Source organism: Alternaria triticimaculans (genome assembly GCF_023758025.1).
Source record: "Alternaria triticimaculans strain BMP 0046 chromosome Unknown scaffold_4, whole genome shotgun sequence".
Classification (NCBI taxonomy): Eukaryota; Fungi; Ascomycota; class Dothideomycetes; order Pleosporales; family Pleosporaceae; genus Alternaria; species Alternaria triticimaculans.
In genome coordinates this window covers 1,014,205-1,042,180 of record NW_026055961.1, presented here as the reverse complement: position 1 = coordinate 1,042,180, position 27,976 = coordinate 1,014,205, and the positions used below count along the sequence as shown (strand labels likewise).

The following is a 27,976-nucleotide window of genomic DNA, read 5'->3' as shown; positions in this document are numbered from 1 at the left end:
CGTAGGTGAAGGATGGAGCTGGGAGCCATGTATTCGCAATCCCTCTCATCGACCAAGCGATAGTTGCTCGTTCGAGTTAATTACTAAGTTTGAAACGAAAATGTTCCAACCCACAATCAGAACGTTGATCGTGGTGCAATAATACCAGACACGTCCCGAGCATCCGCAACACGCTGCCGCTGGACGTAACCCGTTTATAACGCTCCGCATTGGCAAAGAACTCGTCAAAGGCCCTGTCGTCATAATTGAGCCGACCAAAGCTCCGCTCTTGTCAAGTTGCGGAGACGATTGGAATCGGTCCGCAATCCTTCGAGCTGTATTTGCCAAAGACTACAGCCCTGCGCACTATTCCTACGAAAGTTGAATAGTCTGACGCAGCAGACTTTCTTCTTGTCCGCTCACGTCACTCGTGAGCACATTTTATGCTTTCTTAAGCGATGCGACATTTGTTGGCAAGTCGCAAATTCCCCCAAAATCTTTATTGTTTTGTAGATATGTCTAGGACTCGGGAGATAGCCGACGCTCTGCCATCGAGTTCTGCATGCGTTGGGGCAGTATGCGCAGGTTGAAGGTCGCAAGCTGCACCGAACAAACGTGCAACCGAAACTATACTTGAACTTCGCTTCCTCGTCAAAGAGCGTTCAAGAGTAACAAGCAGTGGTGCATGAGATTACAGAGCGGTCAACACATCCTTGAGCCACCCGTGGCTGGCAGGATCTGACGAATGAGGTGCAGGTACGCGATTTGAGCTTACCCAAACAGGTCTAGAGAGCTTTGCGCCGACCGCATCTCTGTTCACAGCACCCATGGACTACTACTGCTTGCTCCATCTCTAACCGTGGCGATTCAGCTCCTCCGGTTTCTAGATCACTGACCGACGGGATGAAGTCTTCGCTTTTCTGGCAACTCTGTCGTTGTTCTCATGATGCCCCACTCTAACATGACTCATTCACTAATGCCTTCTGTCCCAAGGTTAATCTCAAGGCACATCTCGTATATCAAGCTGGCCTGTACAGTACGGTCAACAACGCTCTTGTCTCATTGGCTGTCCCCGCGAAAAGGATTACCGGTGAGCCTCTGGATCAAGAGCTGAAGTGTAATGTCAAGAAGGTAGCCTAATAGTACATGCGCTATTGGTGCAAGCCCACCCGCCAGAGCGTTATTGATACCTCAGCCCAACGGCAAGGCTACAACGGCTCGGTCATCCCGCGCCCGCTGCGACTTGGCAGGTCCTGGATAGTATCAAGTCTAACGTCATCTGGATATTGCGTAATACCATGTACAGGTACGCGAATGGCATTCTCCAATGGCATTTGCTGCAGCGTGCTGACGATGGCCTAAGAGTAGTTGAAGTTTCTTGCTCCTGTGTATCTCTACCTAGAACCTTTTGTACACTAATTGAATGTTCAAAGCTCCATTATAACTGGCGGGCCGAGAAAATGCAAGATGACAAGCGTCAAAACTGGTTAGCTTTGCGCAGCTACTCACCGAACATCATGAGCGACCCTCTTCGGTGCTTTTCGAAACTTCAGCCGCGCCCTTTTGCACATGAACCCTTCATATCAGCGTCATCATTTTAATGAAAGACTCCACTGCTTCGAGGCCACCACTTCTCATCGGCTTGGCTTGGGTATGCTGGTGCTGTGGATCATTCAACGCGCTCCTTCCTCAAGCATTACGTCTTGCGGCTGAGAGACGGATCCCTGAAAATCACGTAACTATAGAGATGCTGACTATGAAACAGCCTAACAGATGGAAATGAAGTTCCTGTACTATAATTCTACGTCTATACGCTACTTCTCAGCAACAAGCGCGTCTCCAGCCGGCCCATCATCCCCTACAAGACACCCGTCTTGAACACATGTGACAACTGCGGGTCGCGACCACTCCAACGCAAAATTTCCATCAACACTGTCTCTACCGCTCCAGAAACTATCTCAAGAAGGCACCGCGTCAATAAAGATCATCTCGCCAGACTCCTTAATCCCACTGCGACTTCATCCCTAGAAGCATGTCTCGAGACCAACAACCCAGCCCTCAACAAGCCACCTCGAAAAGAGAATCCGTCGTAACTGGCGACGATTCTCCAGAAGCCGGACCAAACGACTGGTCCGACATCAAAGACCCCAACGAAAGACGCAAAATACAAAACAAACTCGCCCAAAGAAGATTTCGTTCGTAGCACCAAGTGTAATAGCTATTCGGTCTACGCTAACGTGAACCAGGCGACAAAGTAAAAGAGCAGAAAGAGGAGACGGAGCGAGACGTTGAGAATCAGCGACAAGCTGCAAGCGCATATGCATCGCCTGAACCAGAGAAGATTGATGCAAGACAGGTGCTCTCGGGTCTGCCGTGGGGTGGCGTCTCTATGAGACATATTGTTGAGACGGGGAAGAATAAGGAACTGAATTCACAGCGCAACTCTCGTGAGAGTTCGACACATGATGGTGCGTCTTGTACTGCCTGAGGAAACCTTGACTAATGTGGTGCTGGTAACTACTAATGCATGTTCATTAAAATATTGTGCTATGCTGTGTTATGTTCGCACTGCTCGTGAAAAGGATTCTCAACTATCATACATTTCGTGTCCTGCATGGTACATCCCTCCATTAAACGTTGGCCGCTTCCGTAATATTACATCGTGGATTCCATGAGCATCAAGCAATTGCATCAACCCTTTCTCTATCCTTCGCCATCTGCTTGGCGGCGCGCTGAAGCTCTTTCCGGAGTTTTCCCTTTGTGCTCTCCATACCCTGGAAGACATCCTCGTAGTCGGTATCGTGTCGCTTGATCAGGGTGCTCAGTACATGCTCGCCATCCTGCGCGTACATCTCAGCGATGTCGTCTACACTAGTCTCGTTACCGACAATGTGCTGCATAACCCGCTTGGAAGTCCTTATCATCAGTTCATGAAGATCGCGCTGGTGCGGCTGCAGACTCGCCTCCCAGTCCATCTCTTCTGCTTGCGATGTTGGTAGAGGTGGGTCCGTTAATGGCTCGCGTACGGCAGAGGTTGAGCTATGGCTACTAGAAGAGCCTAGGTGTGGCGGAGAGGATTGGAGGTGTATTGGCGAAGCGTCGAAGAAGTCATCGTCGGCTTCCTGATTGTCTTCACCGACACCGATGAGAGTATCGTCCTCGTGATACGCCTGCTCGATAGGCCCGTCACCGTTCAATTGCCGGATCCCTTCGTTGAGTTGTTGTGGTTGGTCCACGGTCTGCTGAGTCTCTTCGAGTAAGTTCCTTGTACGTTTAGTGGCTTCTTGGTCGGCCTGAACAATTGGCTGAATAGTATCGATGAACTGCTGGTTGAGAAACAATGTGGGTACAGTCGTCTCGTTTCCTGCCGCATCTTCGGGTATTTTTGGCGTCGTTGTCTTCTCTTTGGATAGCGCTGTGGGCTTTGATTGTGTGCCAGCATGCTCATTATGTCCCTTTGTGTGGTCTTCTTGTTGCACTCCTCCTTGATCTCTCGACTCTTGTGTCGGATGATCTCCAGTGCCCGTATAAGGGCTCGGAACCTTGGGATTTGAGTGCGCCTTGTTCGTATCTCCTTCTGGAAGAGCCGCCTCTTTCCTTCCTGAAGGCGTCTTTTGTAGGAAAGGTCGACTCGCTGCAATCGAAGGCACATCTTCAACGGCGCTAGAACCAGCGACTAGCGAAGGCCGTTGGTTCGAAACGTCAATCTCAAGGGCTGTGTCCTCGTTCGACGGATCTTCTCCAGTCAGTCGGCGTATGAACGATGTGGCCTTCTTCCCAGCAGATCTTCGGCCAAAGGGGTCGCTTTTCGCGGTCTGCCAATCTCCTGTCTTCTTCTCCGATGCTATATCCTCACAATCAGCGTGACCAGAGATCGCTGTTGATTCTGCATTTGGTGACGCGGGGGTAGGTTTGCTGTTGCTGGAGAGCATTGCGGCCTCGACAGCAGTCGCATGATGCCACTCATCATTCTCTTCGGCCTCATCAGCCACAGGCGGTGACGATGCCATGTAGTGCAAAGCATCATCTCCAGAACATCTCCGTGCTTCCACAGGGGGTTGGGGCCGCACTGGTACTCCCACAGGCTTTCTACTCGGTTTGGTAGGAGTTGACGGTGTTTGAGCGACTCTTGCCGGTAACGTTGGCTTCTTGAACGGGCTCTCGGAGATCTTGGCAGGTCTTTGGAGACCCAGAAGTCCTCCGATCAAGGTGTGTCGTGACGAAGGGACAGATGATGGAGGTTTTGATGGTTTCGCCAGCGGAAGAGTTTTCGCCTGTTGTTTTGCGCCGGTCACAGTCGACTTCGGACCTTTGTTCGGCTCTTTACGAGATCTCTTTCTCGAGTTATCATCGGTCATGGGATCTGGTGTTGCTTTGCGTTTGGGGTTTGTCCTTGTTTTCGGCCTCGTCTGACTTGGTATAAAATCTTCGTCGTCGTCTGCTCCATTCTTGTTATGCAATGTGCGTGCCTTAGTCTTCGTCTTGACTGGCTCCTTGTCCGAGGCAGTCTTTGAGCTTCGTAAAGTTCTTCGGGGAGATGAAGCAACACCCGATATGTCCGAAGAAGTATTGCGGACATTTCTCTTGCTTTCTATAAGCGCATCGAGAGCTTCGTCTTCCGAGTTGAGCTTTTTGAAGATATCTTGTTTGGTGGCCCGAGACACACGGGGTAGCTTTCCCTTGCCGTACGTGCGTTTCGATGTCGACGATGGATGCTGTGACGGGAGTTGCAGGGCTGTCGCACCGCTACTGTCTGCGGCAAGTTTCTTGGAGGTGACGCGCTCTTTCCGAAGCGTCTGGGAGCCACTTCGAAGCGATCTTTTTGCGATTGACTTTCGGATCGAAGGCGAGCTCGCATCGATAGGCAAGTTTCGGGATACTCTCGAACGAGGCTCATGTTTTTTCTGATGGGCTTTGATGCAACTCTCCCACTCTAATGCGTCGCCCGAATGCTTGAACATTAGCGATAGGTCAGTCGCTATGCGTTGCGTGGAATCAAGACGGTAGCTCCAGGGTTCGGATGTGAGTGTCATGACAAGATCCCATGGTTCGTGCTCTGTAGGCTGAGCCTGTGAGTTGTGTAGTTTCGACGGTTCTGATCGCGTGTTCAGAATGTGCTCGACTGGTATGTCAACAAACTGGCAGTTTTTCAGGTGCTCATCGGGCGCGATGATGGTCAGCATCCCAGCCTCGACGAGCGCGACAGGGAACGTAGCGCTTGACTCCCGCCATTTGAACCCATCTGTGGCGAACAATGAGACTAGGTACATGACAGAGGGCTCACTGGTTGGTCTCGCGAGTGCCAGATCGCTCAGAATGTCGAGAAAGCCCTGGAACTTCTGCATCCACTCCGCATCGGCTTCGAGCGGAAAATCCGGCGCGCTGTGTCTGACCTTTTCCGTGGACCAGAACCTGCTATAGTCGATCCCTTGTTCTAGTGCCTGTCGTATGATGATACCAGCAATAATCTTGATCTGCTCCTGTTCAGTTCCGCTTAAGAGGATGGCTCCCAGATCGCGTAGACGCTTAGTCGATGTCTCGATGTGTGTGGCCACCGCCGGCATTTCCAGCATGCCTGCGAGCGCGATGCCGATCCATCGCCGCCGGATTACAGAAAGACCAGGGTCGCAGAAACTACTGAGATAGTCCTGCGCGACTGAACGAAGACCCGAGCTGCTGAAGTCGCGTGCAGAGACGAGCTTGTAGAGGCGTAAATTGGACGCGTCGTTGTCGGGCAGCTTGAGAGCAGCTTCAAACGAGATTGAAGTCATTGCGATAAAGGAAAGTAGAAGAGAATGGAATTAGCATTTTTCGCCCTACACGAGCAGGATAGCAAAGTCTCGTTGAAGATGTGGACGCGGGCAATGCACCTAAGGAAGTGAGAGCGCGGTACTGCTAGGATGGAAGTCGCGTCCCATCGGCGTTTGACGTCACAGCTGCAGGCGCGCGCGAGTTTCGCGTGGCGGGCTTGAAACCACGAACACCAACCAACAGTCGTTACCTGCACTTTACGTTCAAAAGAAAGCGCTGCGACTAAAGGAAATCGCTGAGGACGACTAAAGGGGGTACGAGAAAATAGGGGGGTTTCCAGCTTTCGCGGCCGCTCGTCACGGCTTCCAGTGGCTGTGAGCCGCATCGATGCCTGCATGCATGCGGTTGTATATACCCACTATACTCACCCAAACCAGTCCCCATGCTTTTCAGTTGGTCATACAGTTGCGAGATGGAAAGCGATGCAGAGGTTATTGAAGGTACCGTATTGAATGGGAGAAAATCCGGAAGAACGGCTTCTCCTCCACGCGTTACCCCAAGCGAACGCGCTTTGGACACGCAAGGACCGCAGCATAGGGACAGGGCGTCCTACTTGTCAAAGGCATGTGGACCTTCTGTAGTCTGGCGCATCGCAATGCAGCAGCTCTCCAGCCTGCGGTTTTTACCCCGCTGCAGCCTAGAAGCATGCATTCCACTGGGACGGATGCAGCCTTCTACAGCTGACCTCTATCCGTGCGAGCACTGTATCTGCTGCAGGGGCTTCATCCTTCGCACATGTGCTTACGCCGCAAACGTGGCTGGTATTTTATAGTAAGACGGAGGACGGACAAGTGTCTCGACCTCGACAACATCATGGTTGATAATGACAGTAGCCGGGTTACGGGCGGTATCACACCCTCCGCTGTGCCAATCGTACCGAACATCAGCTCAAATCGGTTACACGTCGTTATCGCTGGACTATGGCTTTGTCTTTTCTTATCTGCCTTGGACACTACCATCGTCACGACCGCGCTCATCAAAATTTCGAGTGATTATGGCGCTCTGGAGCAGGCGGCATGGCTAATTACCGCGTATCTACTTACATATAACTGTAAGACTCATTCGCTCGGGAGTCTGGTCACTAGACTAACGGTGCAGCGTTCTTGATGATCACAGCAAAGCTGAGCGACATTTGGGGCCTCAAGAGTCTCCTCTTACTTTGCGCGTCAATCTTCCTGGTATTCTCCATGGCTTGTGGTGGAGCGCAGACGATGACTCAACTAATCGTGTTCCGCGCCTTCCAAGGCATTGGAGGATCTGGCCTCTACAGCTTGACATTCGTCGCCATCATGAAGATGATTGTCCCTGAGAAGATTGGCTTCTACTCTGGGATCGTAAGCTCGGTATTCGCTTTGGCAAACCTGCTAGGACCTCTACTCGGTGGCATCATCGCTGATCGGACAACTTGGAGATGGATATTCTTCATGAAGTATGCAAGGTGCCGGCTATTGAGATGTGCGAGCTGACTAGCATTAGTGGCCCCATAATCGGTGTCGCAATGGCAATGCTGTTTTTCTCGATGCCTGCATTCGACGACGGTAGAACGAATCTGCAACGCATACGCCATTTGGACATCTATGGTGGCATATTGTCTGTCTGCTGGCCTATACCTCTCATCTACGCCCTTCAGGAAGCCGGTGTGTCGCATGCCTGGGGCAGTGGTATTATCATTGGACCACTGGCAGCTGGAGTCGCTCTCCTAGTACTCTTTGGGTTGTATGAGTATTGGATATCGTCCAGAACGCAGAAAGCCCCCATCTTTCCCGTACAATTTCTTCGGAATGCACCCATGGCGTTGACTCTGTTGTAAGTTTGGAACACTGTAGTCGGACTCCGCTAACAGCGGGACAGAAGTCAATTTCTCTTAGGATTCGCCTTTTACGTTGTCTTCGTCCAGCTGCCACAACGCTTTCAGGGAGTGAATTTCACAAGCGCGGAGCGTGCCGGTATCCTTCTGCTTCCTGCTACCGTTGTGACTCCGATTGGTGCTATGGCGTCTGGACTAGCAGTAAAGAAGGCACCAGTTGAGATTATTTTGATTGGCTCGACCACGATCGTATGCGTTGGTATTGGACTTCTTAGTAGTTTGCCGACCTACTCCCACCTGTGGCCTGGACTGTACGGTTACGAAATTATTACTGGTCTTGCTTTGGGTCTTGCAAGTCCGCCATATTTCGTGCTTGTCGCTACCTCAATTCCAGGAAAGGACATCGCTGTCGGTACCGGAGCGCTCAACATGGTGCGGACGCTTGGCGGATGTGTCGCCGTCGCCATCTGCTCTGCAATCCATCGCGAGCACTTGAACACAGGGTTGTCCAGTTTTTTGAGTCGCGAGGAAATCAGGCAAATGCAAAGTTCGACATCGTTGATTGCGCACTTACCGGATGCGGCGAGGGATCGTGTTGGTGTTGTCTTTGGTAACAGCTGTAAGTTTCAATTCCCTGGCAATATAGCTATACGAGACATACATGCTGATTAGCACCACCATGCCAGACAATAGGCAGTTCCAAATTATGCTGGCGTTCACAGGGCTCAATGTCATCGTCGCGGTCATTTTAGCCATCGTAAGAAAGCGATCTGGGCTATTTGGCCTCATACCTGAAAGGAAAGAAGGGAATGAGTATGTGGAGGCTAAAATCAACCCGAGCGGGCCCGCATTGAGTGGAGCGCTGGCTCAAGATACTTGTGAGAAACAGGCTTCTGAAATCGCGGCTACACACAGACCGGATGATAACGCGGGCGCGTGCCTTGGAAAACGATCATGAACAATTTACGGTATATCCACATTGTTGGTCACGAGACGCTGTGTGGATACTATCGTGGTGGCTCCATGCTGAAGCATTTGGCGATTTCGGCACTACCGCAGTAGGGAAGTCCGGCAGGAAACACCGAATGAACGGGTATCAAATCCTGCTCTAGCGCATCCGTCCACGTCTCTCTTCCATGGGAACTGACGAGTTTCTCTCGCCTAAAGGATTAAGAAGCTGTACATTTTATGACTTACAGTCCCGGGAAGTGTTTAACTCCGCACGATTATATCCGTATCGCTAGCAGATAAGCACTTGGTGATGTCTAAGCAAGCAACGTCACAAGCGCAAGCTTGTGTGGAAGCTTAGCCGTCCCCCGCATCTTGACCCCCGCACACATTGCAACGCCCTTCACGCTTGTATGCTCGGCATGCAACGCCTCAATGCTCGGCATCGACAATGCTACGCCGTTGAGATCTGAAACGAACGTGCACATCGTTTGCTTCAAAGGATGAGGCGGCATCAAATACGTTCTGTTGACGCTGTATCGTATCTTCTAGACAGCCACTAGCGGGGGATGTGAATAGTGGGCCACATGCGACACGAGCCTCTTCGTCACAACCACAGCACATTACCGCTATGAACACGAACAGATTTCAGGACACGAGTTAACGTTGAGGAGATAAAAACAAAGTTTCGGCATCATCAAATAGTCAGTCTGATACTCACATGAACGGCACTTCGCTCCTACTTCTGAACCCCGACTCTCCGCGGGAGAAGCTTCTCTGGTGGTGAAGCCAGGGATCGGCAAGCGCTAGGGAGTGGATGGTGGGGATTGGATCCTGGAGAAATGCACACCAGTCCCTGCCGTCATCGGAACAAGATCATCATCATGAGTGGACTAGATGATAGGCGGCTCAATAGCCTCGGGCTGATGATACCCCAGCCGCTTTCTCCAGTGGTTCGACAGTCGGTGACGTTCTTAAGGGACAGCGTCTCGCTCGCTGATCGAGGGGTAATTCCGGACAAGCAAGTTCCCAGTTCCATGGTTGAGAATACTGACTTGTGATTCTTTCGGACCGCGATTTGTTGCTTGACGTTCTTGCGCGAACCCTTTTCTGCGCTCTGGGCACTGGGATTCACTAAGAGGCTTGTTTGAGGCTTGACATCTTGCCCAGCTACTAGCTCACGCCCTGTATCTACGTCAACAACATGGCCTCTGGAGTAGAGCGGCCGATTGATAGGTCGAGCGAGGAAGAGAAGACTATCGGCGAGGAGCATGTTGAAACGGCAAAACATATCCACACGATCGAGAACCTACCTGATCCCGACGCCGGTCTCAGCGAAGAAGAACGCGCTGCGCATGTAAGCCACATCTCAGCTCCTTGCCATATACATACTAACATCTCACCCTACAGGACAAAGCCCTCCTCCGCAAACTCGACTTCCGACTAATTCCATGGCTCTCCTTCCTCTACTTGATCTCCTTCCTAGACCGCACGAACATTGGCAACGCCAAAGTCGATGGTTTACAAGAAGACCTCAACATGACTGACGGCCAGTACAATGCCAGTCTGACCATCTTCTTCGTCAGCTACTCCGTCTTTGAGCCGTTGACCAATGTGCTGTTGAAGAAGTTACGACCGAGTATCTTCTTACCACTTATCATGATCTGGTGGGGGATTTGTATGACGTGTATGGGGTTGGTGCATAATTATGCAGGTCTTATGACTGCGGTGAGTCTTTTGGGGTTGGTGATCCGGTACCAAGGGTCATTTTGCTGACGATGCATAGCGGTGGTGGCTGGGATGTGCTGAGGCTGGACTGTTTCCTGGAGTAAACTACTACCTGAGTTGCTGGTACAAACGATCCGAGTTCGGCATCCGAGCTGCGATCTTCTTCTCGGCTGCCGCTCTAGCTGGTAGTTTCGGTGGCCTACTCGCCGCTGGAATTGCGCAGATGGGAGGCGTAGGCGGAAAGCCAGGCTGGGCATGGATCTTCGTAAGTGCACCTTCAACGCTTCTTCTTACATGTGACTATGTTGCTGACGGTAAAGCCAGATTCTTGAAGGTCTCGCCACCATCCTCGTAGGAATAGCAAGTTACTGGATGGTCCACGACTTCCCCGCCGAAGCCACGTTTCTCTCTCCTGACGACCGAGCGCGCGTTCTCCGCCGTCTGCGCGCCGATAAACAGGCCTCAGCTGCGCATGAAGAGTTCCAGACCAAGTACTTTTGGCAATCCGTCAAGGACTGGAAGACGCTCATGTTTAGCATTATCTACATGGGCGCAGACGGTTCGCTCTATGCCTTCAGTCTCTTCCTGCCCACCATCATTGCCGGGTTGGGCTATAAGTCTACGACAGCGAACCTGCTTTCCGTGCCACCGTATGCAGTTGCAGCTGTGGTGACGGTGGTAGTGGGTTACATTGCTGATCGCACGCAACAGAGGGGTTACTGCAATATGGGAGTCTCGCTCTTTGGTATCGTGGGCTTTGCCATGTTGCTCGGATCTGCCAGTCCGAACGTTCAGTACGCGGGCACATTTTTGGGAGCTGTGGGTATCTATCGTAAGTGAACTCATCTAGCAGCATGCATCGCTGGGTCCTAACATGCTTTACTAGCAACGATAGCGAATACCATATCCTGGGCCGCCAACAACGTCGAGGGCGTGTACAAGCGTGGCGTCACCCTTGGCTTTGTGATAGGCTGGGGCAACATCAATGGCGTCGTTTCGTCGAACATCTACCGCAGTAGGGATAAGCCGCGCTATTTCCTAGGACATGGTGTGGTTCTGGCGTATCTGACGCTGTGGCTGCTTGGCGGGAGCATTGTGACCCGATTTCTGCTTGCGTGGGAGAACAAGAAGAGGAGGCAGGGAGCGAGGGATCACTGGATTGAGGGTAAGAGTGAAAAAGAGATTGAGGAGATGGGGGACCAGCGGCCAGATTTCCTATATACTCTTTAAAATGTAGGGTTGAAGCTTAGGCAGAACAGTAGAGCGGACTCTAGGCGTGTCGCAATAGACATGGCACTGTCGAAACTTCTGAACCTTGGCTTGTTGAAGTAAGCTTCCAAACTTCCGACTCATTTTCACTTGGATAGTAAACGCGTAGCTCGATAAAGTGCAGAAATGGTATATTCGACGGCGTGGTTGCTCATGGTATCTGGGAGACAATGTTGCAGCCTCGGAAAGAATCAATAAAGTGCAAGTTCGCAAGCTTTTAGCCCTGCGCCCGTAAGTCGAATACATGCCGTAAGATGAACGCCGCCCAATGCATGTCGTTTTATAAATTGGCCTCTCTCAGGTAAAGGTCAAGTGCTCCAGCTCACGCACCAACCTTTCGAGACTTGACGCTGTTCGCGCGCTCCTTCCTCTCGTTGCGGCGCATCCTCTCCTTCCGGTCTTTCCGATTATCCGCCCTCTGGTCGTGAGCCTCACCGGTCTTGGCTTCCTTCTTCTCGTCAACCTCGACCAGCCAGTCGTTCTCGCCCGCCTTGTTCTTGCCCTTGTAACCCCACTTGGGTACCCAGTCGCCCGTGGCCTCGTCGTAAGCCAGCTTGGTGTCGCGCTTCGTGTTCTTGATGCCCTTCTTCGCAGCAAACTTGTCCCACTTGGTGGGCTCCTTGGCTTCGGGAATAGGCTTCTCGCGGGGGAGGGGTGTTGTCGGCGCGGGGAGCACGAGGTGGACGCCCTCTGAGTTTGACTTGATTTCGCAGGTCGAGAGGAGCTGGTTGATGAGGGCTTGAGCGGCATCGCGGGCAGTGGCAGCGAGGGTGGCTTCGTCGGCGCCGGCGGGGACGGGGTTGGGGTCGTTTGCGAGCAGGTTGCCCAGGTCAAAGGTGAAGGGCGTGGGCTTGTTCACCGTGACAGGTCTTGGTTGAGTCAGCAACGGTGCGGTAGAGGACAAAGCAAGCATGCGACGTACAGTCGGCTGGAGACGGTCGAGTCTGCGACGGAAGGTGCGCCGTTGGACTTGACGTCCATGGCGCCTCCGTTGATTTCGTCAGCGAGCTGGGAATGCGTGGGCGAAGTGCCACCGAGGGCGACGCCGCCGTCCATTTCGGTGTCTGACATTTTGCGAGGGTCGAGTGGTTTTGGTGGAATTTCACTTTGCGCGCCTGCTGCCAAAAGTTCAGAATAAATTTCGAGTCCGTGCACGAGCGGCGGACTCCCGAGGCTGCGACCATCACAGAATTCGTCTCTAGCATCGCCAATTCGCCCATTGCGGAGGGCCAGAGCCTCAATCACCCGTCATGCCGCCGTCCACGTGTCTCCGGAGCTTCTCGCAGCTGTCGCTCGATGTCGCCGCCCATGGATGCATTGCACCGCGCGTGCTGCGCCCCCAGATAGCCTGCTTTTCCACGTCGTCTGCCCGCTACGCCGTGACAGGACCCAAGAAGAAGGGCATGACCGCCGCCCCCAAGAAGGGTGTCAAGTCTCTGAACACGAAGAAGGGCAGAGGAGCATCGGGAGGTGACTCGGGCAAGCGGCCCGCCCAAGGAGAGCGAAAAGCCCAGCGGAAGCGCATCGTTCTGAGCAACGACAACGCACTCGAAGTATCTTCGCTGCGGGACCTCACCAAGGACAATGTGCTCAGCGAACAGAATGAGGGCAAGGTCATGGGACTACCGCAAGAGACTGTAGTGGATGCGCTGCGAGCCGTCGAGGCATTCAAAACAAGCCAAGGATGGGGTCTATTCCGCCGACCAGCCGTGTTGATGAGGAAGGAGGCGATTGAACTCGCGAGGCTGTTCAACGAGGCCGAGAGCTCCAAGAAGACGATAAGACGGATACTGTGCGGACAAAGAATGAGCGGGAAGAGCACATTGGTACTTCAGGGCCTTACCATGGGTTTTCTACGGGACTGGTTTGTGATCAACATCCCAGAAGGTATGGACTGTGGTTTCGAGGCAGAGACATGCCACTGACAACTCCCAGCCCAAACCCTCGTCAACGCGCATACAGACTATGCGCCTCTTCCCAACTCAGAACCGATGCAATATACTCAAGATACGTACACGGCAAATCTTCTCCAGCAAATCCTCCTTTCCAACGGGCCATTCCTTGCTGCCACAAAATTGAGCACGCTGCCTGAACTGCCTCTGCCGCTTCCTGCGGGTGCTACACTGAAAGAGCTGGCGGCGCTTGGTATGGCCAACCCCGAGGCATCATGGCCAGTCTTTGTTGCGTTATGGAATGAACTATCTCTGCCCGGCCGTCCACAAATTCTGCTTGCGCTCGATGGTCTGTCGCATATCATGCGCCACTCCGAGTACATGTCTGCAGAAGTAAAGCCAATTCACGCTCACGATCTGACTCTTGTACGCCACTTCGTCGATCACCTTTCAGGCCAAAGGAAACTACCCAACGGCGGCGTGGTGCTCGGCGCAACATCACGATCAAACGCCCCTACGTCACCAGCCATGGACCACTGCATCGAAGCAGCCGAAGCCCGTCAGAAGTCTGCAGACAAACTGCCAGAATGGAACCCTTACAAGAGCGTAGACGTGCGCGTCATGGAGGCTCTCAAGGATCTCCACAGCGGCTCCAAGGAGCTTGACATTATCAATGTCGGCGGGCTGACCAAGGAAGAGGCGCGATCGATCATGGAGTACTACGCCGAAAGCGGGATGCTACGACACCAAGTCAATGAGGGCTTCGTGGCGGAGAAGTGGAGCCTGGCGGGTATGGGCAACATTGGCGAGCTAGAGAAGGCAAGTGTACGGATGCGGTTGTAGTTGTATTATACTGTGACACGAATTGTAAATCAAGCATGTCAATATCAAGTATCGTTTGGTATTGCTAGTTGTAACGGCATATTCAGACCAATGGCCTTTCCCATGGCCCCTATCCATATGGTCAGGTACTTATCTGCTGTTATGACGCTCTCGACACTGGCCTCCATCACATCAGCCGTCTGACATGGATGGATGAAGAACACGGGTCTGTTGGTGAGTGGGTGCTCCTGCGATGGTTAGTTGGATCCAATACATGGGATCACACTTCTCACAGTAATGGTAATGCCTCCAATGACACCAACATTCTCTGTCTGAGCTTTGAACTGTGGCGGGACCAAGTGCTCGTACAACGTAGTCATTGTCGGCGGATACCGGTGCTCAGGGTCACGAATGCTGATGTACAAGACGGGCACGCGATAGACATCCGATAGGACGATATCGTAGTCTACAACTGGCTGGGGTGCTACGGCGTCGTGGAGAGCTTCCTACCTAGGCTGAGCTCGTATCGGCAGATCAGGGCACTGGCATCACCCACCTCGTCGTCGTCTACTGCTTCCTCCTCTTCGATGGCGTCCCGATCATGCACCGCAGGTCGATCTGCGCAGAGCGGCAGATGGGTGGTAATGTTGAGATATACGGACCCATTTCGGTGCCTCTTCTCCACGGAAAGCCACTCGTGCTGCGCGCTACCTCTCAGCTGGAAGCATCGCTGCAGCGCATCGCAGGCCTGCTCAAACTCAATTGCATCGAGGTGAGGAAAACCTGAAAGCATGCTTGTGCGTGGTTTTGTTCGGGCTGAGTAATGCAGATGAGGAAGCTGTCATAGGGTGAGTAGGTGTAGCCGGTGCGTCGCTCCGGGCCACTCAACAGGGCGCGGCAGGCTCGCCACGCGCAAATCGGCAGGGGTGCGACGCGACTTCCCCGGCTCCAGAGCTTGGCTGCCTGCAACATCGTCCAAGGCTCGAGGGCCTGCGGTCGTTCAATCTCAGTCCAGCTTAGCGGCCCAGACTCGCCCGCCCTTACTATTCGTTTCCATCGTTCGCAACACTATGCTGCCTATCTAGACAGTCACACCCGCGCCAGCATTGACCCCGTCTCCGTCGCCGTCTCCGTCTCGACTCCACTACTCGCCCTTGTCGTCAAGATGCCGGCCCAGACTGAGAAAAGCCAGCTCAAGCGAAACCGCGTAGGTAGCCGTTGTACTGCCAAGTATGTGACTGCGAGCGGGCGCTGACGCTTCAATTGCTGTAGTACTCGCAGGGCGAAGAGGCCGAACCAAAGCGCACTCGCCACTCGCGCCTGTCGCCGCCCCCCAACGGCCGTCTTAAGCAGGGACCGTTGCCTTCGCCTGTAACCCACAAGGAATCCACCGGAGACGCTTCGGAAGGCTACAAAGAAGGCACACAGAGCCCCCCGCCTAGCAAGCCAAGCCAGGCACGCGGCGGTCTCTCGTCGCCCCCATCCGACACCCAGCCCTTCTCCCAGTTCGTCTACCCGCCCGACAGCCGGACGTACGCCGTAGAAGATGAGGAGGAAGAAGAGGTCTGGGGCTACCTGGTGCCTATGGATGGCCGGGACAAAGACGTACTAGTACTGCGCCGGCGACAGGCCTGTCCCGTTCCGCAGGCACTCGTTGGCCAGACCGATGGAATAGAGCGGGTAAGCAAAGAAGAGTACAAGAAGCAGGAGGACAAGTACGAGAAAGAGAAGCAGGAGCGCGGTGTACCAGCAGGTGGCTACCTCATCGGTCGCCACAGAGAGTGCGGTAAGTCGCGGTAATAGTCCCTGCGAAAGAGCGCTTGTCTGACATTTTGCAGATCGAGTCCTCAGTTCACCCACCGTCTCAAACCGGCACTGTCTGCTGTTCACAGAGAAGAAGGGCGGCGATGTTGTCGCTGTACTCGAAGACTTGTCTGGAAACGGAACATTTGTCAACGACATCTTCGTTGGACGGAACAAGCGACGCGAATTGCGCGAAGGTGACGAGATTGCCATCTTGGACCAAGCACGCTATGTCTTCAGATACCCGTTGAAGCGCAACACCCACCGATTCCGACAACAATATACCATGCAGGAGCAGTTAGGCAAGGGTCATTTTGCTTCAGTATACCTCTGCGCAGAGAAAGCGACTGGCGTACGGTACGCAGTGAAGAAGTTCGAGAAGCGTTCTGGTCCTGGCGAGAAGTCCAAGGTCGAGGGTCTGCAGCAAGAGATTGCCGTGCTTATGAGTGTTAGCCATCCGGCGCTGCTCTGTCTCAAGGACACATTTGATGAGGATGATGGTGTCTACCTAGTGCTCGAGCTCGCGACTGAGGGCGAACTGTTCAACTGGATCGTCATGAAGCAAAAGTTGACCGAGGCGGAGGCGCGCAAGGTATTTGTGCAATTGTTCCAGTCGGTTAAGTACCTGGTAAGTCCCCAGATATCCTTCTGGTTCAACGCTAACACATACCAGCATGAGCGCAACATTGTACACAGAGATATCAAGCCCGAGAACATCTTGCTCACAGATAAGGATCTGTCGATCAAGCTGGCTGATTTTGGTCTTGCCAAAATTATCGGTGAAGAATCTTTCACAACAACACTATGTGGAACTCCGTCATGTATGTTGTCCTATTCCAAAGTACGACAGTATGCTAATTTTTCCAGACGTTGCGCCCGAAATTCTGGAAAATTCCAACCACCGCCGCTACACCAGAGCTGTAGACGTTTGGTCATTGGGCGTCGTACTGTACATCTGCCTGTGTGGGTTTCCTCCCTTCTCAGACGAGCTGTACAGTGAGGACAACCCATACACACTATCGCAACAGATCAAAATGGGCCGCTTCGACTATCCGTCGCCGTACTGGGATTCCGTTGGCGACCCTGCGCTAGATCTCATCGACAAGATGCTCACAGTCGATGTTGAGAAACGGATATCGATTGATGAATGCCTGCAGCACCCGTGGACTACGCAAGACAAAATAAGCGTCACCGACAGCACAGACGGTCTTACGGGGGCCATATCCAAGCTCGATTTCTCCAAGCGCAAGATACAACGGGAGCGCACTATGCTTAGTAGCATTAATGATGTTAAGGTCACTCGTGTCATCAACGCCGCTGAAGGCCAGGAGCCCGTCAAGGTTTACGCAAAGAATGGAGTTGAGAACAGTACAAAGATGAACGGCAAGACCCACGGTGCTGCAGAGGTAAGGCCTGCCGATGAGCGGAATCCTAACGAGTTCGTCGAGATGGGCGGCAAAGGCGATCAGACTCTGTACTCGGAAGAGGAGGATGGTTCCCGCTATGCAACTGACCAAAGCCTTGCATCCGCACAGAGCAAAGGTCAGGTGAACTGAGATGGAGTGGTGTTTCTTTCGAGCGGAGCGTCTGGCGTATTCTGAGGGTTAACGGGTTATGGAGTTCTACGGCAGCACAGGCAGAAGTGTAAAATAATGGGCTAGGGGCCAGTACACGTACTGCGGCCTACCTAGGTAGTCATTTTACAGAGCATAGCGTAGTAAAGATGACATTTTGCACCATGACCCTACCTGTATAGCAATGCTGCCACAATGCCCAGAGTGCCCACAATAAGTCCAGCCACAAGGCTGTGAAGTAGGATAATAAGAAGTCGACTGCCCACAGTGGTACCTATGCAGAAAGCCCAGAATTGGCCAATGCAAACTCCAGAAAGCCAGTAGAAGAAGGGGTTCCCATCGTACATCGATCCGATCGAGCAAACTAGACTTGTACCCAACATAGCCAAGAACCACCATTTATCCTTCTTAAACCAACTTTTGAGGCCTTTCCGAATACTATGGGCCTTCAGCCTGGAGTCAGGATAGGCATGCAAGACTGTGCCGCCTTGTATCTCGTTGTCAACCCTTTCTTTGAGTTGCTTCTCGGTGAGCAGTGAAAGATCAGTGTCATCCACATCGAGCTCGATCCTCATAGCTGCTGCTAACTTAAGGACTGCGCGATGTTCTCCAGATACCTCTTCGTATTGGCCGTTGATTGACGAAATCGTGAAATGTGTATAGATCCACATGATGTAGATTCCTACGGTCCATGCGAGCAGGAGGATGAGGCTGATCATGAGCTGCAAAAGCGAAAATCCCCATTTATAGTCCTGAAATAGATGTTTAGTGTGATGTGACAACAACTTCACAGCTTAATGACGACCTACCCCCGTGTTCTGGCACTTTCCGTATAGCTCCATGTAGGTTCGATCAAAGGTTTTGTTCTCCCTCATCCAAGTTATGTCTAGCCGGTCAGGAGAGTCTTGACCTCCGAAGTCTTCAACTTCGCTTTTGTACGCAGAGATGTTGAGGACAGGTGATTGTATGGGCGTGTCCCCAAATTGCGATGTTTCGTTCCGGGTTCCGCCGAGCCCATATTCTTTTACATCTGTGGCTGCTGAGTAGGTACACCATATAGATCACGCACTGTCTTACATTGAGAGACATTTGCTACTAAGTTGCACGTAGAGCTGTCGGAACTCGACGGCTCGAGAGAAGTGCAGAATACGTCTGGGCTCAGCACGGGATCATCTACATGTCTCGGTCATTGACTGATCCTTCTTGGACGGAGACGGAAGGGAACAATATGCTCACATGAAGTTGCTGCGTCCCTGATCCAGTGTTCGCCCTCTTCGCCGACTCTCCAGCCATCGTGAATGACATAGAGGACCCGCACATACTTGTCGAAAGGGACAAGGTTATTATCGCCATCTTGGACACGAGATACAACGTTGGAGTCGTAGCCACTCATAGCGCTCATGAGCGTTGGAAAAGCCAGGATAAATAACATGGAGGCAACCATGAAAACCATGGCGGTTTTGGAACGTAGTCTCCGTTGCCGAATGAAACTCTTGACAGTCCGGCATGTCGATATTATTGAAGCATCATTCTCGATAAATATCGTCCGAAATAGCCGGTAGGTGACAGGTTTGTCTTCCATGCATATCGTTAGATACCTTGCGAATTCGCGCCACGATACAATTGCCAACAACAGTTGACCTCCACGGCCCACAGCCTATCATTCGTCAGTATGAAATTCCGTGCCTTCGAACTGCGGCCAGCTCACAACGTCCCATATGATGTCAATAGCTTTTGCTTCTGCAAACGTCAGATGTCCTCCACCTAATGTAATTTGGAAAAAGCCAGATGAGGACCACATGCTGTACGTCCTTGGATCTAGACGAAAACTGCCGTCCGCTTGACAAGCCTTGAGATCAGAACGAAACAGCGACACCGCTCCGATAGCGACTAATAACAGACTGGCTAAGAGGACAAAAACCCAGATGAACCCAAAGAACCACCCTAATCCTCGCAGCCATTGTGTCGATTTGAGATCTCGCTTGAGATCTCGGAAGGCGCTACGGACGCTTCGAAGGCCGTTGCGGAAGTTCATGGCCACGAAATCTGGTGGAAGCGACGTCTGGATCGAACGGAACGGTTGCAGTTATCCAACAATAAAGAGAGTGCTGCCAGGGCGATGATGGATTTATCTAAAGGTGAAGAGAAGGCTGAGACATCGCCACTGCTGACATGCGTCTACCAGCCGTGGACCCCACGCCTCCCTTCAACCGGCTGCGCTCATCTATGTGCATCGATTGCTCAGCCTTTGACAGCCTACCAACCTACGAGAAACGGCGCCAAGCAGAGCAAAAGCATGAACTTGTCACACAGCCCGCTGCTGCCTCGCATGATCAACCATCCAAATTTAACAGTATGTGGCTGGAGTCCAAACCTGTGCTGTAGCTATGCCGACGCCGTGTTGAAGGCAACCACGAATAAAATCAACAACGAAACCAAAGCGCAGTAATGTTTAGACACCTGATGGATCAAGAGCCGTAACGGAATAGGCTAGGGATAAGTACACGTACTGCGCAGTCAAATAATAGAGCACAGCGTAGGTAGTAAGGATGGAATTTAACACTATGATGCTGCCTGCTTCAGGTTGTGGATAAGGTGATGTTTTCCCTAGGCCAATGACATGACACGATGTACGATGAGAGGGTATTTGGTTTGGATGGCCTGTCAGTGGTGCCATCGTGTCTCCTTTGAACGGGTGCGCTAGGATCCGCAGGCCGGTCCCTGCCAAGCTCTGGACACCGCCTACCGCCCGCCAACCCACCTGCACTCATCCACTCAGACGCCGCGCTGTACGGCTATAGTATGATTGGATAGCCTGGCCCCTGCGCGAGCCTCAACCCGTGGGAAATTTATTGAGGCGCGTCCCCGTCAACAACGCCTTTCCTCACGCCCTTCACTTGTGTTGTTGCTTCTTGTCGCGCAGTATGGGTCTCCTCGCCAATGTCGCCGGCCCCTTGGGCAACTTCACCTCCACCTCGTCGCTCCCTGTCCTCGTCGCCGCCGGCTTCGCCTCCTTTATCCTGCTCGCCGTCGTTCTCAATGTCTTGAAGCAGCTGCTGCTCAAGAAGCCCAATGAGCCGCCTCTCGTGTTCCACTGGCTGCCCGTTATTGGCAGTACCGTCACATATGGCATGGACCCGTATGCGTTCTTCTTCGCCAACCAGAAGAAGGTGTGTAGGAGATGCAATGGCAGGGCTGAACATGACTGACTGGAAGTAGTATGGCAATGTCTTTACCTTTATCCTCCTCGGCCGCAAGATGACTGTGTGCCTCGACACCACCGGCAACAACTTCATCCTCAACGGAAAGATCAAGGACGTCAACGCCGAGGAGATCTACTCCCCGCTCTGCACACCGGTCTTTGGCAAGGATGTCGTGTACGACTGCCCCAACTCGAAGCTCATGGAGCAGAAGAAGGTGCGTACGACCCAGTCTCATACTCGAGCCATGGCTAACGCGAAGACAGTTCGTCAAGTTCGGCCTCACCCAAGACGCCCTCCGCTCCTACGTTACCCTCATCACACAAGAATGCGAAGACTTCGTCAAGCGCCACAAGGCTTTCAAGGGGCAGAAGGGCACTTTCGACGTCCCAAAGGTTATGGCCGAACTCACCATCTACACCGCCTCGCGTTCGCTCCAGGGCCAGGAAATCCGCAACTCGTTCGATTCCAAGTTCGCTGAGCTATACCACGACCTCGACATGGGCTTCTCACCCATCAACTTCATGCTGTCTTGGGCCCCGCTTCCCCACAACCGCGCACGCGACAACGCGCGTGAGACGATGATCAAGCTATACTCTGAGGTTGTTCGCAAGAGGAGATCGGGCGAGGTTAAGAAAGACTCTCCCGACATGATCTGGCATCTTATGGACTGCAAGTACAAGGATGGCACACCAGTTCCCGAGCACGAGATTGCCGGAATCATGATCGCGCTGCTCATGGCTGGTCAACATTCGTCTTCATCAACCATCTCCTGGATCATACTTCGATTGGCACAAAACCCCCACCTGGTCGAGGAACTACTTGCTGAGCAGAAGTCGGCTCTTGGTGAGGACCTCCCACCGCTAACCTACGAAGACCTCCAGAAGCTACCCCTCCACACTCAAGTCGTCAAAGAGACCCTCCGTATCCACGCCCCGATCCACTCTATCATGCGCAAGGTCAAGCAACCTCTTGTCGTCGATGGAACAAACTACGTTGTACCCACCTCCCACACGCTCATGTCCTCGCCTGGTTTCTCCGCTCAGCTCGATACCCACTTTGTCAACCCCTCCGTCTGGGACCCTCACCGTTGGGACGCCGAGCACCAACAATACGACGAGGAGCGTGACGACGCCGACCAGGAGAAGATTGACTACGGCTGGGGTGTTGTGTCCAAGGGAACAAACTCTCCCTACCTGCCCTTCGGCGCTGGAAGGCACCGATGCATCGGCGAGCAATTTGCTTACCTCCAACTGCAGACCATTCTCGTGGCGTTTGTGCGCGAGTTCAAGCTCAGGAATGTGGGTGGCAGCAAGGACATTGTCAACACCGACTACTCGAGTTTGTTCTCCAGGCCGTTGGCTCCCGGTGTTGTAGAGTGGGAGAAGAGAGAGAAGGAGTTGTAGACGACTTCACAACCCTTCATTGCTCTATGAAGCTTTGCGTTTTTTAATGATGGGTGCATGTAGATACAGGCGGTTATCCTGCTTTCTACGAGCATGAGCGCGCATGAGGTTCTGGGTTCCGTTCCATGCCAACATAGACTTTGGGATTAGTATATTAGTTAATACTTTTGGGTATCTAGGAGGGAAAGATGTAATGAGAATCGAACATAACAGTAACATACATTGACATGAATTTGGTGGACGTGTTGCAGAAGTTCCATGCCGGATAAGGCCGACTAGGTCCATGGTGTATAGCCGAGGAGATGTCATAGCCTTCCGGTAGGTCTACCGGAACCTCTAAAAGTGGAGCGCGTCATCTTTCCTAGTCACGCATCCGAATGAGGCTGTCATCTCACACCTTTTCACATACCTCGGTCTTAATACAGATTCATCCTACGTTATGTCAAAGTGGTAGAAAAGACTTGGAAAGCCAGCATTTGCTAGATCTACTTACCCAAAATCGGTTTCACGCTGAGCTTCAGGAGAACAGAATCAAAGACAATCCAGGACGAGGATAGATTATCAACAGAAGAGAAGAATAAATGATGGACGACATGCAAAGATTGAGAGTGGATTACCCGTGGATTCAAGCGCCGCTGGTGGTAGGCGCGCCGATGCGCTTGATCGCTCTAGCGGACATGGCTGTTGAAGTATCGAAAGCCGGTGAGTTGAAGAAGAGATTATCATTTCAGTTCTTCTCTAGATCCATGCGGTGGGTAATCCGCCTGACCATGCCCCTCCATCCTTTTTCCAAGCTTTACAGCACGCATCAGCACTCCAACATCATCCTAACAAACCCACACAGGGGGAATCGGCTTCATAGGCGCAGGAACAGACGTATCAGATCTAGAATCCCACATGCAGCACGCAAAGAGACTCCTGAACGACACACCCGCCGCACTACCAACGAGTAACGGAACACTTCCCATTGGCATCGGCTTCATAAACTGGGGCGCAGATCTCGAAACGGCCATCCCCATCATCGCGCAACACCGCCCAGCAGCAGTATGGTTCTTCGCGCCTTCATCAACAGCATCCCTCGTGCACTGGGCAAAAGCAAGTAGAACCGCTTCTCCCTCGACGAAGATCTGGGTTCAGATAGGTAGTGTGAAAGATGCTGTGGAAGTGGTCGAACAAATCGGCCCAGATGTCCTCGTCGTCCAAGGTACGGACGCGGGAGGCCATGGTCTCGTCCAGGGCGCAAGTATAATAACCCTCCTCCCTGAAGTCGGCGACGCCATCGACACTCTCCATCGCCGAACCCAATGTGGCAAACCCATCCTCCTAGCCGCAGGCGGCATATCCGAACCCCGCACCTTCACCGCATCCTTCACTCTCGGCGCCTCAGGCTGCGTCTTGGGGACGCGTCTACTCGCTACCCCCGAAGCAGCCATAAGCAGCGGGTACCGCTCTGCTATCCTGCGCACCACCGACGGCGGACAAAGCACCGTGCGCACCAAAGTCTACGATTCCCTGCGCGGCACGAACTGGGCGGAGACGCATAATGCGCGCGGTATTATCACGCAGAGCTATGTGGATGCTGTGGAGAAGGGGATGAGTCAGGAGGAGAATACACGGTTGTATCGGGAGGAGATGCGGAAGGGGGATGAGGGGTGGAGGGAGAGTGGGGGCAGGATGACGGCGTATGCGGGGAGTGGAGTTGGGTTGGTTAGGGAGGTGAAGGGGGCTGGGGAGGTTGTGAGGGAGGTTAGAGATGGGGTGGTGGGTGTGCTGGACGGGGTGGGGAGGAGGGCGAGGCTGTAGAGTAGGGGAAGAAGAACGGGACTACAGCTTTCCTGATTCCCTCTTTTGTGGGTTCCTGAGATGGAGATGCGATTCATCTAGTAGGTGGAATGTACATATACATACATGCATGTCTGGAGTTCGTTTCTCTGGTGGAACATATGAAAACACTTAGTGGGTTGAGATGCGAGGGTGCGATGATGGAATCGTCGCTCGGATATTTTGACACATGGTAAGAAACAGAAGAGCATGCCACCTACTAATTGCTCGCTCATATACTCCTGACGTCTGCCACTCACATAATCCCAAGACCATGCCCCATTCCCGCCTGCTCTTTCCTGTACTCCGGGTATTTTTGTACCGGATGCGTATGTGGCTCGACGTTGGTAATTTGATACTCGAGCTGTACAATCTGCAGCCCGCGGCCGTTCGGAACACTCTACAAAGCCTTGGTCGCCCGGTACCTGCCCGTCTTGAGGTTGAAGGCACGCTGGTCCTTCAACCACCTTCTGTATCCAGCCACGCTACCAATCTTCTCGCCGTAGTAGTCCGGTGGGGGGTTCGCGAGCGAAGAGGCAGTAGGGTCGACGCGGTGACGCTTGATGCGGTTGAAGAAGGCTGAATCTTTCTACACACACTACCGTCAGTATCCGCCATCTCATCACTCTCCAGACGTGACTTACCCGCGTGAATTCGCCCAGCACACCCCTGTAAGCCAGATTGAAGACCTGGTTACCGAAAATAGGCCCAATGAGCCATCCCACAGCCATCATGCCCAAGGTACTCAGTCCCATGAGCATGAATGGATCGAAGCCGCCGAGTTGGGCGGAGAGGGTCGCGTCATAGCCATTGTTGATCATGGTGGTGAGACCAAAGTATGTCACGCCCACGGCGCCGACTCCCGAGCAGGCCTGGCCAATTCTCCGGCGCGTGCGGCGTAGGGCGAAGAAGGCGTTCCACGTGAGTTGAGGTTGTGCGCCGGGCGAATTGTTGGCCACGGGCTGTGCGGGCGCAGTCGATGCATGGCGTACTATCAGCCTGGTGGGAAAGGTGGTGCGAGAGGCGGTGGTCGGGCTGGTGCGCTGTTGTTGTGGGAGCTTGCTGGGTCGTGTGCATGTGGAGAAGGAAGTCGCGGCGGCGGTGGATGCGGGCGCCAGTATCGCGGGTGGGAAGCGGCTGGCAAAGGCCCTCGCGGGGCACAGTGCACTTCGTGTGAGCATCGTGGACGTGTCGTGGACAACCGTGGGGCGGCGTCGTGAGGTCGCAATCGTACCGCCAACTTTCCGCTTCGATAGATGTCAGTAGCTGCAGATTGCGGGCCTTGGCGATTGCGGAGAAGCGTCCTGCACTGTCGTCGCCAGATTGAGTTTGCCCTGCGCTTTGTGCCTTGCAACGACCTGTACTGTTGCAGCTCTTGATCCGTAGTATTTTGCGAATGCGCTCAACGTTGGTTGGCGAGACGTCATTTCTTCATCTTGCTCGGAGGCTGCTGACTCATCCGTTCGGCCATCTTCTCCACACTATGGGTCACGATCATCTCTTTCGAAACTTCTACATTGTCTCGTCTCCTGACGTCTCACGACCATGTGCTTCATGGTTCAGATCAGCACGTCTCCTCGGTTTTTGTTACGCCCCCAGCTGTCAAGGGCAAGCCACGAGTGGTATGCCCCTCCGCAAGAGCTGTGCAGAATCTGGCAATGAGAGGCGAAGGCATGTGTCCAGTGTGCCTCTTCACAAGCTCAGATCCACCTGATCAACACTTTGTTTGTCAGGCCTTGTTAAGGGCAACCCCATGGGTTGTGCCTGCTACACGCACGTTCAATACTCACCCTTGTCTCCGTGCCACGCAAACAATACAGACGCACAGCGGTACCGGTCCAATGGATACGTACTCCATTCCTTAGGCTCTTCCTTCCTTTCTGGGAATCATGGTTCAGTGCCCGTACCTGCAGTTGTCGCCCACCGGTGTGGCTCGATAGTCACGGGTCTGGACACGGGTAGGTCGATCGTTCAGCGAGACCACCACAACCTTGGAACGCTATGATATCCCTGTACACTATGCCTCGGCGACTGGGGATGGTCTAGCTGCTTTTGGTGCCATGCTTGAGGCTTGTCAACCGCGCAAAGGCTTTCTTGTGAACTTGGCCCAGAGTCTGAATCATTGGACAACATGAATCGGAAAGACACGTAGGTTGTCATTGTAGGTGCTCAGCTTGAGTCTCAGTCTGTTACCACGGAGAAATCATATTGTCTCTGAACAGTGGCCGATGCCGCGATTCGGTGTGACATGAACGAAGTATATCAAGTCTCGTTAATATAGCAAGTCAGCCAGTCAAATGAATGATCTGCCAATTCGGAGTTCGACATCTCCACGTCCTACTGTTGCCCTCTGCCTGAGACCAACTGCTCGCTATGCAGCAAACTCGTCCCCGCCCAATCTCCCTGAACATCTCCACGAAATCTCCAGCTCCATGGCGCGCCATCCGTCCCCCTACACCACGACGCGCAACCTATCCATCAATGTCTGCATTGGTCAATGCCAACCATGAAATCCCTCCCGTGCCTCCCTTATCCTACTGGGACCCGGACACGCCGTCACCTTTGGCGTCTGACCGCTCAGAAGTCTCGCCAAGCTCACCAGTGAACCCATTCCTCGCTCCGCCCAAGTCCCCAGTAGAGCGGCAACACCTTTTCCCAAAGGCAGCACCTCTGCTTCCGGCATCCCCTCTATCAATCTTTGACAGTCCAATGTCGCCAATGGCAGTCACATTTCTCCGTACACCCACCCCTTCGCCAACCAAAGCGACGTTTCTTCTTTCAGCCTCTCCAGATCTATCACCGCGCTTCTTGCTCCCACGCTCACCGCCTCCTTGTACGATGGGGAAGAGAAGGGTTTCCGTATACGATGTTGTGAAGGATATCTCAGAGAGGAGAGGGAGCGTGGCTAGTATGGTGAGGATGCAAGAGATGATGAAGTCGGAATTCTACCAGTCGCTATTCTTGAAAAGACAAAAGGAGATGGGCGGTTATTCGGGGAACGAGAAGAAGGGAGCCAGGATCAAATGGACGATAAAGGGAATATGGAGACGATTGACTGGTGGCAGAAATGACAAGGAGGTCGGAGGAAAGAGTAGAACTGTACTGGGCGTGGATCGCATGAGAATATCCAGGCCGCAGAGCCTTGCGTTTGGAGTTTAGTTGTTACCTGAGGTTATTGCATGATTCAAAACGTGTCGCCAGAGTCGCCTGCCGTGAGTTTGAAGAACACCTATATGCCGTGTTTGGTACTAGAGTGACAGTCTTTGAGATGTCAGTTCGATACAGGAATCAAGCTGACTGGAAAGTATCCACGGATCGAATGATACAGGCTTGAGTGAATCATTGGCGCGGATGTAGAGTTCAATAGTAGATAGTGGCAACGGGACGCTGACGAGCTAACGAAGAATGGGTTGCGAACCACGGGTGTCTCGGAGGTCGATCGACGTAAAATCTCCAGATGCCATCCTTTCCGATAGGCAAATCAGCTTGTAGAGGATCTTGTGAGTAAGGCGTTGCGATAACCCATAGAGCATCAATGACGTGTAACCTAGTAATCCCGGTGAGTGGATTTGTGGCGCGAAGCGGGCTCGAGATGCCGTTGATACCGAGTTGTGCATATGAGCAAACATCTTTAGAGTAGAGATAGTGCGATTGTTGAGCAATGTTAGACATGTTGTTTGCGACACAACACCTTATGCGCAAACCTCAGGGTCCACCGTGATAAAGGCGTGTAATGCGGGTGGAGGCGTAATTCTCGGCGATACTGCTGAGAAACCACCAGCTCGGTGCAAGTGGGCTGTCGTACTGGGTGTCACGGCCGCTTATGCGGCGAAAAGGTCGGTCAGACTTTAGCGTAAGGCACACTGTGGTCAGACCGCGCCAGACTGGCTATTGGCTCCGCTGGAACTCTGGATGA

The 27,976-nt window shown here is 52.9% G+C and overlaps 10 protein-coding genes across 10 annotated transcripts; 6 read left to right on the top strand and 4 right to left on the bottom strand.

Moving 5' to 3' along the window:
* Positions 1 to 2,657: 2,657 nt before the first annotated feature.
* Positions 2,658 to 5,750, bottom strand: J4E78_003919 (uncharacterized protein; the record flags this gene model as incomplete). The annotated part of the gene is made up of 1 exon (XM_049364552.1): positions 2,658 to 5,750. One exon carries the CDS (start codon positions 5,748 to 5,750, stop codon positions 2,658 to 2,660), a length of 3,093 nt encoding a protein of 1,030 aa, XP_049223630.1.
* An 853-nt stretch (positions 5,751 to 6,603) lies between these two features.
* Positions 6,604 to 8,555, top strand: J4E78_003918 (uncharacterized protein; the record flags this gene model as incomplete). Its single annotated transcript, XM_049364551.1, has 5 exons — positions 6,604 to 6,841; positions 6,889 to 7,219; positions 7,267 to 7,596; positions 7,642 to 8,216; positions 8,284 to 8,555. 5 exons carry the CDS (start codon positions 6,604 to 6,606, stop codon positions 8,553 to 8,555), a joined length of 1,746 nt encoding a protein of 581 aa, XP_049223629.1.
* Positions 8,556 to 9,749: 1,194 nt separating this feature from the next.
* On the top strand, positions 9,750 to 11,503 carry J4E78_003917 (uncharacterized protein; the record flags this gene model as incomplete). Its single annotated transcript, XM_049364550.1, has 5 exons — positions 9,750 to 9,902; positions 9,956 to 10,273; positions 10,332 to 10,538; positions 10,598 to 11,105; positions 11,160 to 11,503. 5 exons carry the CDS (start codon positions 9,750 to 9,752, stop codon positions 11,501 to 11,503), a joined length of 1,530 nt encoding a protein of 509 aa, XP_049223628.1.
* A 361-nt stretch (positions 11,504 to 11,864) lies between these two features.
* J4E78_003916 (uncharacterized protein) lies at positions 11,865 to 12,598 on the bottom strand (the record flags this gene model as incomplete). Its single annotated transcript, XM_049364549.1, has 2 exons — positions 11,865 to 12,411; positions 12,465 to 12,598. The coding sequence occupies 2 exons, from the start codon at positions 12,596 to 12,598 to the stop codon at positions 11,865 to 11,867; spliced, it is 681 nt and encodes a 226-aa protein (XP_049223627.1).
* Positions 12,599 to 12,792: 194 nt separating this feature from the next.
* Positions 12,793 to 14,277, top strand: J4E78_003915 (uncharacterized protein; the record flags this gene model as incomplete). The annotated part of the gene is made up of 2 exons (XM_049364548.1): positions 12,793 to 13,429; positions 13,478 to 14,277. The coding sequence occupies 2 exons, from the start codon at positions 12,793 to 12,795 to the stop codon at positions 14,275 to 14,277; spliced, it is 1,437 nt and encodes a 478-aa protein (XP_049223626.1).
* A 44-nt stretch (positions 14,278 to 14,321) lies between these two features.
* On the bottom strand, positions 14,322 to 14,922 carry J4E78_003914 (uncharacterized protein; the record flags this gene model as incomplete). Its single annotated transcript, XM_049364547.1, has 4 exons — positions 14,322 to 14,504; positions 14,550 to 14,722; positions 14,767 to 14,874; positions 14,919 to 14,922. The coding sequence occupies 4 exons, from the start codon at positions 14,920 to 14,922 to the stop codon at positions 14,322 to 14,324; spliced, it is 468 nt and encodes a 155-aa protein (XP_049223625.1).
* A 499-nt stretch (positions 14,923 to 15,421) lies between these two features.
* Positions 15,422 to 17,615, top strand: J4E78_003913 (uncharacterized protein; the record flags this gene model as incomplete). Its single annotated transcript, XM_049364546.1, has 5 exons — positions 15,422 to 15,463; positions 15,529 to 16,042; positions 16,095 to 16,687; positions 16,733 to 16,880; positions 16,927 to 17,615. The coding sequence occupies 5 exons, from the start codon at positions 15,422 to 15,424 to the stop codon at positions 17,613 to 17,615; spliced, it is 1,986 nt and encodes a 661-aa protein (XP_049223624.1).
* A 2,942-nt stretch (positions 17,616 to 20,557) lies between these two features.
* On the top strand, positions 20,558 to 22,239 carry CYP51B (Sterol 14-alpha demethylase; the record flags this gene model as incomplete). Its single annotated transcript, XM_049364545.1, has 3 exons — positions 20,558 to 20,803; positions 20,853 to 21,050; positions 21,100 to 22,239. The coding sequence occupies 3 exons, from the start codon at positions 20,558 to 20,560 to the stop codon at positions 22,237 to 22,239; spliced, it is 1,584 nt and encodes a 527-aa protein (XP_049223623.1).
* Positions 22,240 to 23,136: 897 nt separating this feature from the next.
* Positions 23,137 to 24,042, top strand: J4E78_003911 (uncharacterized protein; the record flags this gene model as incomplete). Its single annotated transcript, XM_049364544.1, has 1 exon — positions 23,137 to 24,042. One exon carries the CDS (start codon positions 23,137 to 23,139, stop codon positions 24,040 to 24,042), a length of 906 nt encoding a protein of 301 aa, XP_049223622.1.
* Positions 24,043 to 24,460: 418 nt separating this feature from the next.
* Positions 24,461 to 25,241, bottom strand: J4E78_003910 (uncharacterized protein; the record flags this gene model as incomplete). Its single annotated transcript, XM_049364543.1, has 2 exons — positions 24,461 to 24,649; positions 24,705 to 25,241. The coding sequence occupies 2 exons, from the start codon at positions 25,239 to 25,241 to the stop codon at positions 24,461 to 24,463; spliced, it is 726 nt and encodes a 241-aa protein (XP_049223621.1).
* Positions 25,242 to 27,976: the final 2,735 nt, after the last annotated feature.